The 14,606-nt window shown below is 35.8% G+C and overlaps 1 protein-coding gene across 18 annotated transcripts in view; it reads left to right on the top strand.

Annotated features, from left to right (window-relative positions):
• The first annotated feature begins 7 nt into the window (after window positions 1–7).
• dlg2 (discs, large homolog 2 (Drosophila)) overlaps window positions 8–14,606 on the top strand; it is a 277,129-nt gene continuing 262,530 nt past the window's right edge. For 7 of the 18 annotated variants that reach the window (XR_015940024.1, XM_088638989.1, XM_088638988.1 and 4 more), the window contains exons 1-2: window positions 118–1,825; window positions 5,877–6,008. Coding sequence is in view for 16 of the 18 variants with exons in the window: in XM_088638989.1 (XP_088495115.1) it covers window positions 1,807–1,825; window positions 5,877–6,008 (151 nt within the window). In the remaining 2 variants the exon portion in view is untranslated. The other 11 variants (XM_088639003.1, XM_088639005.1, XM_088639001.1 and 8 more) reach the window with 4 other exon arrangements.

Here is a 14,606-nt window from a genome sequence, read left to right on the forward strand (position 1 = left end):
ATTGGTCAAGACACCCTCAGTCCTGCAAAAACGGCTCCTTCTATTGGATAGCATTCCGTCAATCAAAGTGGATAGTAACCATCCGTTTCGTTGCTAAGGTGAGTGTGCTGCTGCTGCTCCGTAGATTTAACAGGGAAGTAACGGGAATAGGATGTAACGAAAGTCGATACGGCATTATTTTAGATTTTAAATCACTGGCGGAAAAATGCAAAAGCAATATTTTTGAATGTACAAAATAGCACCATATAAATGCACAGCCATGCGTTTTTCCTGATAAACTTGCAAGGATTTTCCGATAGGCGTCGCAATCAGTGGAGATTATGTTGTGCGAGAAAGAAGATACTGAAAATGCTGTTGCCCGAGTTATTATCGTAATTTCAGCGACCAGGGTCTTTACCTAATGTAGATGGTGTTTTTATATATTGACAAGCTGATTATGAGACATCTGTCAGTTTACAAAAGACCTACGATTCGAAATAACGTAGCAACCAGTCAGTTACAGTTCGCAAGCCTCAAAGAAAGATAATTCTGTACCATAGACTGTAAATAAACAGTTGCATAGTTGCTGCACTTTATAACTGCTATTTTTGTGATCTAAACTAATATTTTTTCCATCGAAAGTATTTTAACCATTATTCCAGCTCTTAACATACGTAAATATATTTTAAACATATTGTTACTGGAATGTGTAGGCTACTACTGCATCCTAGACTGAACCAAAAGTGGATACTACAGACAATGTGAAGAATTTTTAAACGGGTTTACACTGGTTGCATGGACATTCAAATTGCAACTGAATCTGTATTTCGATGATCACCTGGACACTTAAACAACACGAAGAGTGAAAATATATTTTTACGCTTCATGAAACAAATATTATTGTACGCATAAGTAATTCGCATCATTTTTTTGGACACTGCGTTGTTCTTAACTTCTGAGTATATTACTGTGCCTTTAATGTTTGTTGAGACTGTGATTGGTTTTCTTTTATAAACCCTCTGTTCATCACATGGGAGGATCACTGACATCATGCCAGCGGGCGGCTAGTGATTAACAAGGAGGAAAGTGATTGGAACTCGGGAGATCTTACCGGAGAACAGCGTGAAACAAGAAAAGTTTCCCCTGAATTAAGAGGTTGAAGAGTTGGCATAGTTGTTTTCAACGTTTGTTCTTCCTGTAACTGTAAACCAAAGCAATCGCTGTTGAAAATCTCTGGATTGATATCTTCTGAGAAGAAGAGAAAAAAAAAACATTCACAACACCCATGCTAACCTGTTCTGGCTGGGAATACCATACAGCGCTTTCCCTCAAAGGATGAACCGTGTCTACACCGCCGATTACTAAGGGGGGAGGGAAAAGACACCTGTGTGCGGGCGTGCATTTTGTGCTTTTCCTGTATTTTGACACTTGAGGGATATTTGGGAATAAAAATGGACTTCGCAACAGTGGGGATCTATATAAGACTGTCAATCGAACTGATGCGCCAACCTTCATATTTGCGTCAAACAGAATAAACTCTGCAAAAGCCAAGCCTTGCATGTTGGTACAGTGTATGTCACCTATTGTCTTGCGCAGTCAGCCGCTCTGCCGCTGGAGTCGGTCATACACCTTGTGCCAGTGGATGACAGCTTTCTATTGAGTTCCGCCTGCTGCTTCATTTCTGACACAGAACTCTCACCAGTAACGCTGTTGAACACAGTTTACATATTTGCCCGGGAACTTTTTATACATTATTGTATCTAAAAGGGGGGAAAAACTCATAGGATTACCATCTTGAGCACTTTGGGGGTGAGGAAAAAAATAAGGATGCCAGTTAGAAAGAAAGGTGAGTGATCTGCAAGCTCAAAGCACTGGTTGTCTTTCTTCATTGACCAATTTCAAGTGAAATCATGCACATTTCATTCACATTAGCATGATTTAGTCAAGGTCCGCACATTGCCACTCCATTCACCTGAATAATCCATTCATTCTGCATCTGTGGCTGAGCACGGTTTATCGGGACCAACTGGTACCTGCGCTGATCACTTACAAATAAACAGGCCAAATGGAAGCTTTGCATCAGAATACTGTTCTGATACTTTAGTTACAACCAATATACATGTACGTAATTTTGGTTAAAGATTCCACCTAGAAGTAAACGTTTGAAGCTTCATTTCAAAACTAACCTAAAGCTATCGTATTGCATTTTTATATATAATATTTTCTAACACGCATTTTAACAATGCTGTTGTTGTTGCTGTTGAAACAAACTGCTTTCTAAACATGTGCTGCTCATAGCCATTTACAAACTAAGGATATTTAAGATTATAAGATTAAATGCTTAAAAAGGAGTCTCGTCTGCAGCACTGAAGAAGTTATAGAGCTCATGGATGTTTCCATAGTTGGCATTAACAGAAGCAAAGCTGTTGTTACCTCATGTTAACACAATGTTGTTATTATAATCATTCTGGTCATAATATTACCCCATGTAAGTTTTCTTGATATAGCCTGTACAGCTCTACATTTGTTTTTTTAATTCAGAAAACGTTACCTGATCTTTTATCACTCAGGCAGTTTCTTGCACATTTCTTGAAATAGTGTTTGTAACACAGCAAGCATTAATCCTTAATCATTAAGCATCAACCTTTTTATTTTGAGATCTACTTTTTTTCTTGTCTTTTCGTTCAAATCGAACAGTTGCAGAGTAGTGTGCAGAATGTAGCCTACAACTCTTGAGACTATTCCTGTAGCCACCAGAAATCGACGACAGAGATTTTCAAATTCTTTCCACAAGCGTTTTCTTATCCTTTCCACATTACTTGGCCAGGCTCTCTGCCCATTAAATCTCTCGCCGGACTGCCCCTGGTCAGAAACAAATTGTAAAACTTTTAGAAAAAAGTTAAATGAGTCTGTTTCTTCAGCAAATTATTTAAGTAATGTTCACGCACTTTAGTAATGCATCGGTTAGGCCTGCCCTTTCTGACAGTTGTTCTTTCAGTTCATGATCATGATCATGCCAATGAACAATGCACGGTACTATATTAGGTTTTACTGCTTAGATTACTGCAAACGTGTCTAAGCATGTGTCTATAAAATAATCTTATCCAAAAGAAAGAGCCACTTAGCAATAATTTACCCTATAATACTTAAATCTGTATTTATGGTATTCAGAACTACTATATACTATACAGTATATGGTATATTATACATAGTATAGCTGGTGCATGCTTTGGTATACACAACTTGCCAGCCATAGCAGTTGGATAACAAAGCCTCAGTAGTTTATTTTTTTAAATGCCTAAGGATTTGACTCTAACAGCAAATCACTTCTCTGCAAATGTGCATGGCCTTGAATTGGATTTTGAAACAAGTTTGTAGCTTTAAATAATGTTGGAGATTTTTCCTTAATAAACTTTTCCCCCTAACTTTTGTTACATTAAAGAATGAACATGACCTTCTGTTTTGTGTCAGTAAATATGAAACATTTTTGTATTCACATTAATATATGTGTGGCACAGCTTTGCTCATTTAACCTTCAAGGAGATTTGTGGATGTGGAATGCTCCTTAGAGCATATGAATCTTATATTATATATAATATTAATATTTGACAGCTGTAAGGCTGAGATCCATATGGAAATAGATGTAAAGTGTGGGTTACCCACATGTAACCCTAAATGATCTCAGGCCCTCCTTCAATAATTATATGTTCCTTAAGGAAATCTGTGTCAACTTTTTTTTAATATTTGAAATCATGTATTCTTTGAAATCTACACAGCAATTTAGGCCCATAGCTTAAACATTGATATGAGACTGGAAATACTGAAATGATGAAACACATTCTTCCCATGAAACATTCTTCATTTAAAAATAAGCAATCTATCTTTTCTAACTGTTTCTCCTTTCTTGCTCAAGGTAGATTTAAATCCCTTTGACATCATTTGACATTTTTCATTAATCTAATAAAAAAAATACATAATCCTGCATATATCCTTACTTTTCAATAATTCTGATTGCTGATATGGAAATGTAAACAACATTTCATTAAGATTAGTATGAGCATTGATGGAGGGAATGCAATAGAAAGTACAGTGTCATAGAGAAGAAGAATTTGCACTTGATAAATACAATTACTACTACGTCTTCATTGTACCATCAGATGCAAAAGTACTTTGACCTGCGTAAGGTGAATTATGACATGATGCAAAATAAACACATTCATAGAACTTCTTGTATCATAAATACATTTAATCTTCCACTGGTTAAAAAGCAACATATTGAGATTTTTTTTTTTCCTAATGTATATTAGGAAATGTTTTCAACAATATTTTATTTTCTTGTGTGGGGTGATTTTTCAATGTCTGTTGAAGTAAGGCTCTCAGTATAAAGACATTACTAATAAAAGGAGCTTCTCTGCTTGAGACATGAGTTTTCCTGAGCTAATACAGAGCAGTCCTAAACATTTAGGGAAGGTTTGGTTTTATGCAATTCTTTCAAATTGCATCATCTTACTGAAACAAAAGTATTGATAAAATCAGTGCCACCATCATTCACAGTCCTTGGATCAGATCACACTAATGATGCCAGCCAGTACCTCCGTGTGTCATCCCAATCTGAAACTGGGCGCTTATTGTGTGTGACAAGTGGACATGTGATCCAAGTGCAACATTTCTGCATCGCAGCAAAGAGCCTCTCAAGTTATCTGTTGACATACAGCTCATTGTATATTAGCTTTCATATAAATACACATCCTTGCATTTACAACTTCTCATTTGCCAAATTCAATTAAACTGCAATCCATATCATTTTCAAAATGCAAATACACAGATGCACAAAACAAATGCAGGTCTTAAATCTGATGGATTTTGTTTCATACAGATCAAAGCATGATGATGAGATTAAGTATTTGGCTCTTTGAGAAATTGTATGACTTGGGCTCAGTGTTTTGTTATCTCAGGGAATGATGTTGCTTAACCAACCTGCCCACTCTCCGTTTGAAATATAAATAACATTATAAATGTGTCCCATGAGCAATTTATGGAAAATGTGGACTTGTATTTTTATTGTGCATCAATATATTTATATAACATCAAGCATTTTTTCATTGCAGCTCCACTGAAAACATGATGAGGAAATTGTGTACTTGCCATTGAAGAAAACTGAACTGTTTTAAACAGTAAAAACATTTTTTTTAATGTTAGCTAATTTTGAAATGCTATACATATATGCTGTTGCCTGTTTCACTTAGGTTGTTGTAGTGTGCATCTTCCGTTTTATTTGTTTTGTCAAATCATTCGATTTAATGCCATTCTTCAAGGGGAGATCCCACCAGTGACAAAGCCTGGGGTGTTTTGCAAAGGTAATGGGTAATGCTCTCCCATGTAAACTCTGCAAGTATTACTGTGGTTGGTGGCACACTGGTGCAGAGAATACTACTGCTGCTTCACAGCGCTGGGGTCCGGTGTTCGATTCTGGAGATGGACTGCTATCTGCGTGGAGTTTGTATGTTCTGTGCGTGTTTGCATGGGTTTCCTCCAAGTGCTCTGGTTTCCTCTCACAGTTCAAAAACATGCTGGTAGGTTAAGTGGCAACAGGGAAAATTGGCTCCGGTGTGAGTGTGTCTGCCCTATGATGGATTGGCGTCCCATCCAGATTGTAGCCTGCTTTGCGCCATTTGCTTACGGCAGTAGGTTCTGGATCCCCTGCGACCCAGAATTGGATGAAGCAGTTTGAAAATGGATGTAAAGACAGATGTGATTTTCATTCTTTTTTTTTCTTGCTGGTGTTGATGACAGTTACTGACAGGCAGGTGTTCTAAAACTGCTGATTTTTTAATGTTAATATGACTCTGTTGTCATTTTTTATCGACTAACAAATCTTATTTCCGCCTTTAATATAGACACAGCTCGAGCTTTAGGGCTACTGGAAGACTACTGTTCCAAACTAAGAAGGCCTGAGGAGCAGCAGCTAAAAACGGCCATTTTGAGGGTTATGGGAATCTTCAAAAGCAGCCTGTTTCAAGCTCTGTTAGGTAGGTGAGACCAAATGTCACTAAACAAATCCCAGCACACTTCTTGAGAGGTTATATAGAAAACCTCCAACAGCTGACTTGAATGGCATTTTTGTCTGTGAAGTTTCTGTATTATATTTCCTTCTTTTTTCTCAGTAAATCTGCACACAGAATGGGAATCTGCATACTTTTGGTTTCATGTTGGAAGTACAACTTGACCTTTCGATGTGAAAAATTAGTGTGTCTTGATTTGCTGAATCGCCACTCTTATCTCACCTGGATACATAATACCGAGTTATATTTCTTTTGAACTTCAAGCTTAGAGTGCAGAATGTGTTTTTGTTAAATGTATTATTGTTTTGGCTACATATGCAGGTCATTGCTTCAAAGGACATTAATTTGATATAATGCTAATAATGTCATTTCCTTTTAAAATACAATCATTTGTGTATATATATAAAACCCTTAATCGACTTTGTTTCTGAAAACAAATCCATATGTACTTTGTTCTGACAAGTGCTCAACAATACTGATATTTATCCTTCCATCTTCTTATCAGTTTAACAATATAGGGCCTCTGTACACATATTCACATGGTTTGTATATCTATACACAAACTTTTGTGTTAATCCTGATGGAAGTCTGCTGTGATGTCTTAATATTCAGAACATAATTTGCCTAGAACACATAATCTAGTAGTAAGTTTTTTTTTTGCTACATTGCTTACATTAATTTTACTGCTAATACATACAGTATGGTATATTAGGCCTTGAGACTTTATTGTACAAGGCACTGGTGTTTGGAGTCACCCCTCAGATTATCTGTCAGAGCTGTCTTTACTTATCTAAAGATTTGAAGTGCTCAGGTAGCATTAAGTAGACTTACTGTATGCTGACAAGGCTGACAGTCTTTGTGTGTGTTGGTGTCACCATATTGCTTACTTGAGACATTTTTTGCCTGTGTATGTGTTTATGTACAATTTGTAATTGGAAATTATACAAAGGAATTATTCTTAATCTGAGGCATCTTCTCTTTCAAATTTATTTCATGCTATGATGGGAACATGCTTAGACTTGTCGGGTCCTGAGCAAATTATTTTAACAAACGTGAATTGATTGGAAGTAAGTTATGTTCTGTGCTCAGCCTTTTGCAGTTGATTAACCATTTAATTATATATTTTTGGTGGGATAAGAAATGTAGAACAATGCAAGGTATAGTATAATACAGTGCTGGCCAACTCTGATCCAGTCCAACAGGTCTTATAGGTTACCCTTAAATCACACATTTGTAAAGACCTGGGAGACTGATTAATTTAGTGTTAACTGGAAGTCAGAAAAGATTAATGTCTCATTTGCCAATCAATGGCCAGCAATGGGCATGAACGCTATGATGTGTATGTCAAATGATCTCATTACTATTGAATTGGACAATGCATCTGTTTCAGTGTGCAAAATAAATTATCCCTAATGTTTAGAACTTCTGTGATAGATATTTAACATTGTGCTGGTAACAAGTGGTTAGTATCAAATTGCATTGTGTTGGATCACAGGTTAAGTCTGAAATATTAGAATTAAAAACAAGATGAAGGATTCTTGAGACCTGAACAACCTCGACATCCGTAATCGGTATGGTGAACTTGCATTGTGATGATTATGACAGTCTGTGTATTGCAGGTAGGAGTGGACACAGGGTCTACAGAGTCTACAGTCTCAGTAAGCAGCAGGACAGGCAGAAAAAGGCAGTTAGAATTTCTGCAGTCCTGATGTGCCCAGGACACAGGAGAAAGGGAGGAGAGATTGAGTGAACATGAGTGGAGTGAAGAGAGGGAACTGCGACACCTCACTACTATTTAATTCCCTTTAGTTTGATTGATTTAAGCAAGGCTGCAAAACCTTCTCTGAGACTTTACGACTTGTGTTCCACGTCACACCAGTTGAAACATATCAAGCTCAGAAAAAGGCATCCTGAGCTGAAGCAAGCCTGATTGAATGGTACCATAAATACCATGTGCTCTTTTAAATGGACAGAGAATATGATTTGCAATAGCGTTTCAAGACCTGCGACATATTGCCAATAGGCTTTGCCATGCCTGTGATATTTTTAAAATAGCTGCCATCACTTGGTAGTTTGTTTGGTTACTTCAGAGTAGCAATTCTGTGACAGTAATTACTAGTGTGTGTATGGCTTTTCTGCTGAGTCAACAGAATATCTCCAGAGCTCAATATTTCCTTGCTTAACAATATATTTCTCAATTTAAAAAAAAAGTTAAATGAATTTGGTTAGCCTAAATTATACTGAGTCAACTGCTTGGTTTATTTTCCATCTCTGGACTTATTTTATCATGCCTAATCACAATAACATTTGTTATGCATGCTAATGATTTTGGTCTTTCAGCTCCGACTTAAAGCTGCAGTTAAGAGTTTTTGCTTAAACTTGGATTGACTCATTTTTTCTTTTGAACTTGATGTTTTTGATTTCTTGCGTTCAATTATATGCCATTATTTGCCATATCCATGCAGAATTATCTACAATACAGCATATACAGTATTAAGATAATTTGCCAAACACAACATACACTATAGGTGTTTTTTTTTAGAATGGCACAATGAAATAATATTAACTTGTATTAATGGAGTGTTGTACTGCTTGGACTTTGTCTTCTTAGTACCATTTTGTTTGCAGAATATAGGAGAGAATCAGCTGATCCATAATACCATGGAATTCTGCATTTGGTCTCTTTTTATTCCAGTGAGAATAAATGACTCATACCATGCCCAGTACTGTTTTCAGGTAACATCTGCTTTAAGCAACTGTTTTTGGGAATCACTGTACTGCATTTCAGAGTAATGTCTTAATTTAATAGAGTAACAAGGTGCTGGAGAAAACAGACAATCACATACATAATTCCTGATACTTGGCTACCCTTCTGTTGTCATTAAATAATTTGATTGTGGCCCTAATCCTACCATACCTGCACTTGATTAAAGCAACTTACTGATTGTTGGATTATAACATTCTGACTGAAAACTCAGCTTTCAAATATTAAAACAGTTCTGAGTAGAAACACATTAAACTTGGTCGCTTGAATGTTTTCTGAGTTCTCATCTGTTTTCCATTCATCTGTTGGAATTGTGCTCTTCTCTCTAAACTTATGCTCTTTTATGTGTTTTTTTGGAATGATGTGCCTAGTTTATAGCACTGGCTACATTAAGGAAAGTGCTTTCTCCACATGCAGCATCTTTCACCATCATGATGGATGTATGAATAGGAATCTGTGGGGGTTGGGATGGTTTTTTTATGAATTCTGTAATAAAACATCATTTTAACCCTGCCCTGGAACTAATGCCTCCTGAAATAGATGTAATCATCTTATCAGCATTAGGTAAAAACTAATCTCTCCAGGGCACACTCTCCCATATAACCCATAATTATGAAGTAGAAACACTTTTCATCTATTTAACCCTTTAAAGAATAATACTGGGACTGTTCCTGCAGCAGCTTATCCTTAAAACATCGAAGAAGCAGACTTGACATGCTAAGAACAACAGTCTGCATTTTCGCAATCACATAATTGGCATCCTGATGCAAACAGTAATTGTGGCTTATGGGTCCAACTGCTTGGCAAAGTCACTGCCTACATTTTATCTTTTACTAGGCTTTATATATTCATTACTGTTCATTACACCAAAGAAATTAGTGGTCTGAACTGTATTGTTGTTAAATCAGACCTAATTTCTTGTACACATTTAAGGATATTTATAGTAGTAGATCTTTAAACAGAAAAGTTTTTCCTTAAGGTTGTTACATTTGCAGTTCTTATGCGAGACAGAGAATTATTATTTTTTCAGATCCGTTGGAAAGTAATTGCAAGACATTGCGTAAATAAAATTATTAGTTTTTTATGTTTTTTATAGTTTAATGATGTTATTTTTTGCTGTAGATTGTGACATGCAAAAAGGCTTTTTAACCTTATACTGTATACCACTAGTTAAAACAAACTTGTTTGGGGAAAGTTGCCAGTAATGTCTTGCATGAACCCAGACATGCTTGCAGATGTGTAAAACAGGATAGGACAAACAGGAATTCTTGTTCACAGACAGCGGTCTAGCATGCTACTGTATGCCAGTACTGGATACTGAATAATCATTACTCTTGCCAATTGTAGTCAAGTAAACAAGAGACATTATTCAGAAGCCATTAATGCCACATTTCCAACTATGCTCAAGACTGAGGTTTTATCCACGGACTGGAGAATTGCTAATCTAATGCCCATCCAGAAGATAGGTGAGAACAGTGTACCAATTAATTATAGACCTACTGTATACGTTTGACTTCCATTAAATGTAATAGAAACGATTATTTGAACAAAATTTGAGGATCACCTTTTTGATAATCGAATACTAGAGAATGGTCAGCATGGGTTAAGAAAAGGTTCTTTGGCTCTTTTAGAGTTCTTTGAACAAGCAACATCAGTAACGGATACACACTGGCCTTTTAATGTGGTATATTTAGATTTTCTTAAGGCTTTCAATAAAGATCCTCATAAAAAGATTAGATCTCAAATTACAGGTGGTAGGCATTCAGGGAAACACAACTGTTTGGGTTGAGAATTGGTTATTAAAAAGAAATCAGTTGGTAAAAAAAAAGTGATGACTACTCAAATCAGGGTGCTGTAACTAGTAGAATACCACAGGGATCTGTATTAGGACCACTTTTCTTAATTTATATCAGTGATCTAGATTCTGGTACAGTTAGTTAAGTAATCAAGTTTATAGATTAAGACAAAACTCTGACTTCTTTTTAGAAATTCTTCTTTCTAGAGATCCTTGAGTCAACTAGCTAGTAACTACCAAACAAGCCAGCTGGGCCAAATGGCCTCCTCTTTTTTGTACTCTTTCGTATGTTCACAATTCTTTTATTCCAAGGAGATCCATCCCCAGAGGAGAGTCGGAGAGTCTCAGTATTGTAATTGAATCATCATTTCCTGAGAGGACTGTCTCTAAAGGATAAGAAGCTGGGCATCACAAAGTTGTCTAAAAGCAGTCACATAAAATCCCCACCTTTTCTTTAGATAGTGTGCAGCTACTATATATAAGACCTGTATTGTGTCTGAAAGTGTCTTGCTTTGTACTTTGCTTGTGAAGTTTAAATGAACCTCATAACTAGTTTGGATTACCACTGGAACGTTAACACAGGAGTAACATTTGCTGTTTCAAGTGATTGCAAAGTACAGATCAAACTTAAACAGAATTAGCTTTTATCAAATGTAATTTATTTTTATGTGAAATGTGAAAGTAGTACTCATCCTTTTTTGTAGTTTTGTTTATTTCAATGTATACCTTTGAGCGATTCATTTTATCATACTTTAAATGTACTCTATACAAGACTTTCTGTTGCTATCTAATACAGTATTATTCTTTATATTTATGCCTTAGAAGCATTCTATCTATACAACAAGCAGCTCCTCTATAAATCTCATTGGTATGCTCTCTACCTCTCCCTCTGCTGAGCACAAAGTAATTTCTGAAATAATCCAATGAAAGATGACTCTCTCTTAAAACTATGAAATTGTTTCTGTTTCTCCAGGCTGTGCTACCTTGGGGACTCGCTCCCACTTAAAACCACAAAATGTGAAAAATGTCACTGCCAGAAAAAGGTCTTACTTTTGTACGAATGAGCAAAAAAAAAGTTTTTAGAGCAATGATTTTTATCATCTTAAAGCTGGTCTTCGCTATTATTTTTAAGGGAAACGTGACAGCCCTTTTACAGTATATTAAGATATTAATTTAAATCGCTCTAAATATATTTATATATGATATTGAAACTAATTGTAGAAATATAGGAATAAAGGTTTTGTTACTATGTTTCTGATAAATTAGTTGATTGCAATTTACCATCTGTGGCTGTACACAAGATGGAATTAAGAGTTATTCCTATCTGAATTGCTCTGACGGTGCTGTACATACTTATACGGTTTGTAAAGGGTGACATCTAGTGGCTACAGATGAGAACGCATTTCAAACCAGAAGAAATTCCATTCAAACGAGAACAACAAAATGAAATAGCTGGAGCAAAAACAGATCTTGTGCCTTAATTCAGAGAAAAATAGAGTTCCTATGTGAATAAAACCTATAATAGTGGAAGAACCTCCCTTTCTAGGGATACAAAAATATTTGGTTTTCTGGGGAATTTGGCTTTTACTTAATTGGATGACTAACGTACTACTGTATGTCAGTTAAAGAAGCTAATATTATGTTGTGTAGCGCACAGATATATTTTGGTGAACAGTTCATCTAAAAAGTTTGTATCATGCCACATAATTTTGATCAAAGCCATGATGTATTTCTGCAATAGACTGTTTTTTAAAATATTTCTGTGAACTGAAAGACCTAAATGCTTTGAGTATGGACTGTGACATATATCTTTTCTCATATGTCAGTCACTGTTAATTGTGTAGTTTCCTATTTCTGCTGTGGATTCACGATTAGTGGATTAAAGCTAGGTAATAATTATTTGTGTTGAGTCATTTCATTAAAAAAAACACTATAGCAATTGCTGATGATGAATGATGGCCTTTTTGGAGTATGTGAGGAAAGAAGCTTGCATGTGTTTGTATTTTTTATTGAAACTCTTATCTCTGATACTCAAATTCTATAACTTCTGACAAAGTAAATTTTCAGTCAGGAACAAGAAAGCAATGGAAACCACAAATCATTTTTTTAATCTGGACACAAAATGTGTTACATCTCCTTTTGACCTGCTTCATACGTTCCTTGAGCATAATGGCAGTTTCTCCTCAGAGTTTCTGATATTACTTTAAGTTTCGATTTTCAGTTTTAAATAAAAAAAATTGCTGTGGTCCTAAGAAACAAAAGTACCAAGCGCAGTCTTTGCTGTTTCCATGGAAACTGCAACATGCAGCTGCAAAAAAGCCTGAAGGCCCCAGGGTCTGTCAGCCAATAAAGTTTTCCAAAATACTTAATTCCCCATCACATCTGTGGTGTGTTAATGGCAAAGCTTTAGACTTGAAATATATGAGCATGTGAGTATAACACATTTAACAATAGGCTAAATATATACAGCAATAAATAAATGACAGTTAAAGTGGGAACAGACAAAAAATTAATTAGAAGGCTAATAAGCTTTCAGGTAGTTTGTATTTACATATTAGTGACAAAAAAGTTTTGCACTAAAGAAAAATCATCTTTTCATCATTAAATGAACTTTTGTTTTTTTTAATGAAAGTGAGATTCTTTGCTCCTTGCAGATAAATGCAAAATTATAGGAAGACCTTGCATTTTTTTAACTTAAGAGGAAGAAAAGCTGATCTTTTGCTCATAGAGACTTTCATCTGGGATATTAGAAAAAAAACAACAACAAACAACAAATCAAACTGTTCTATTTGTCCCATGACTTCTAAAACAGCACCAACAATATTAATTATAATTCCTTATATTCATAAAGGACTTTTCATCCCAAAGGATCCCAAAGCATTTACATTTCACATACGTTATAGGAGGGGACGCATTTCATTCATTATTACCCTGGGTTAGGGTGCAACAGCCATGATGTGCCAGGCGTCCCACTATGCAGGAGATCAGGTAGAGAAGTGAGATCAATTGAATTAACAATGAAATTTAGGGAAGCCAGTTAGTGAAAAAGTGGAATTTAGTCAGGCCTCCAGAGTTACCACCCATACCCTTACAAACTTTGCCATGGGATATTTAATGTTCAAGTAGCCAGGACCATTATTTAATGTCACATCCAAAGGAAAGCACATCCTACAGTAAGGTGTCCCCCTTTATCATAATTGGATTCTGGTCCAGATGGAAGAGTGCCTACAATGCCAATTACAGAAGCAACTGGTTTTTGTATTTCTGGAACAGAAAGTAATTTCAAACCTATTTTAGTATTGATATTCCTATATCCTGATGTACCACTCAGTTGGAGGTTTATAGTTGCCTGTGGCATTGCGACATCAGTTTTGGCACCCTTCGTCTCAACTCAGTTCATTTCCCGAAGCCTTTTCTGTTACTCAGTAGGATCAATTTGCATTCCCAAAATTCAAAATGGTACCACTGATAAAAAAGAATAGTTTAATAAACTTAAGTTTGTGAATGACACTGCTGATGAATAAAGTTGCGTTTCAGTCATAATGTAGTAATACATGGCTTACAGGTGACCCCTTAAATATAGTCCCATCTAAAAAAAGCACATAACACTGTCATCTGTGCATCTTTGAAGCATCTTTTTATTTCAATACACAGAAAACCTTTCTTAAAGAATCAGTGTAATTGAGAAATACTGCTCCTTTTTTGCAGAACAATCTCATTCTGCAGATGGCAGTACACTTCTTGTTTCTGTGAGTGTTATGCAAATGCAGTGTGCCAGGTACTGTAGCTTTGCTGTTAAATTATTCCAATGTGTTTTCCCCAAGAGTGCCGTGTGTTTAATTGCAGAGCTAGCCTCGTCTGCACTTGAATTCATTTCAGTGTGATATTATACAGTATACTGTTGAAATATTTACAGTATTTATCATAATGTCCTCTAATGGAATTCTTGGGTGAAAATATAAGCCAAATTTAGATTCATTCTGGTTATAATTGTATATAACTTTGA

The sequence above is a fragment of the Lepisosteus platostomus genome, chromosome 7 (assembly GCF_059453375.1).
Source record: "Lepisosteus platostomus isolate fLepPlt1 chromosome 7, fLepPlt1.hap1, whole genome shotgun sequence".
Lineage (NCBI taxonomy): Eukaryota > Metazoa > Chordata > Actinopteri > Semionotiformes > Lepisosteidae > Lepisosteus > Lepisosteus platostomus.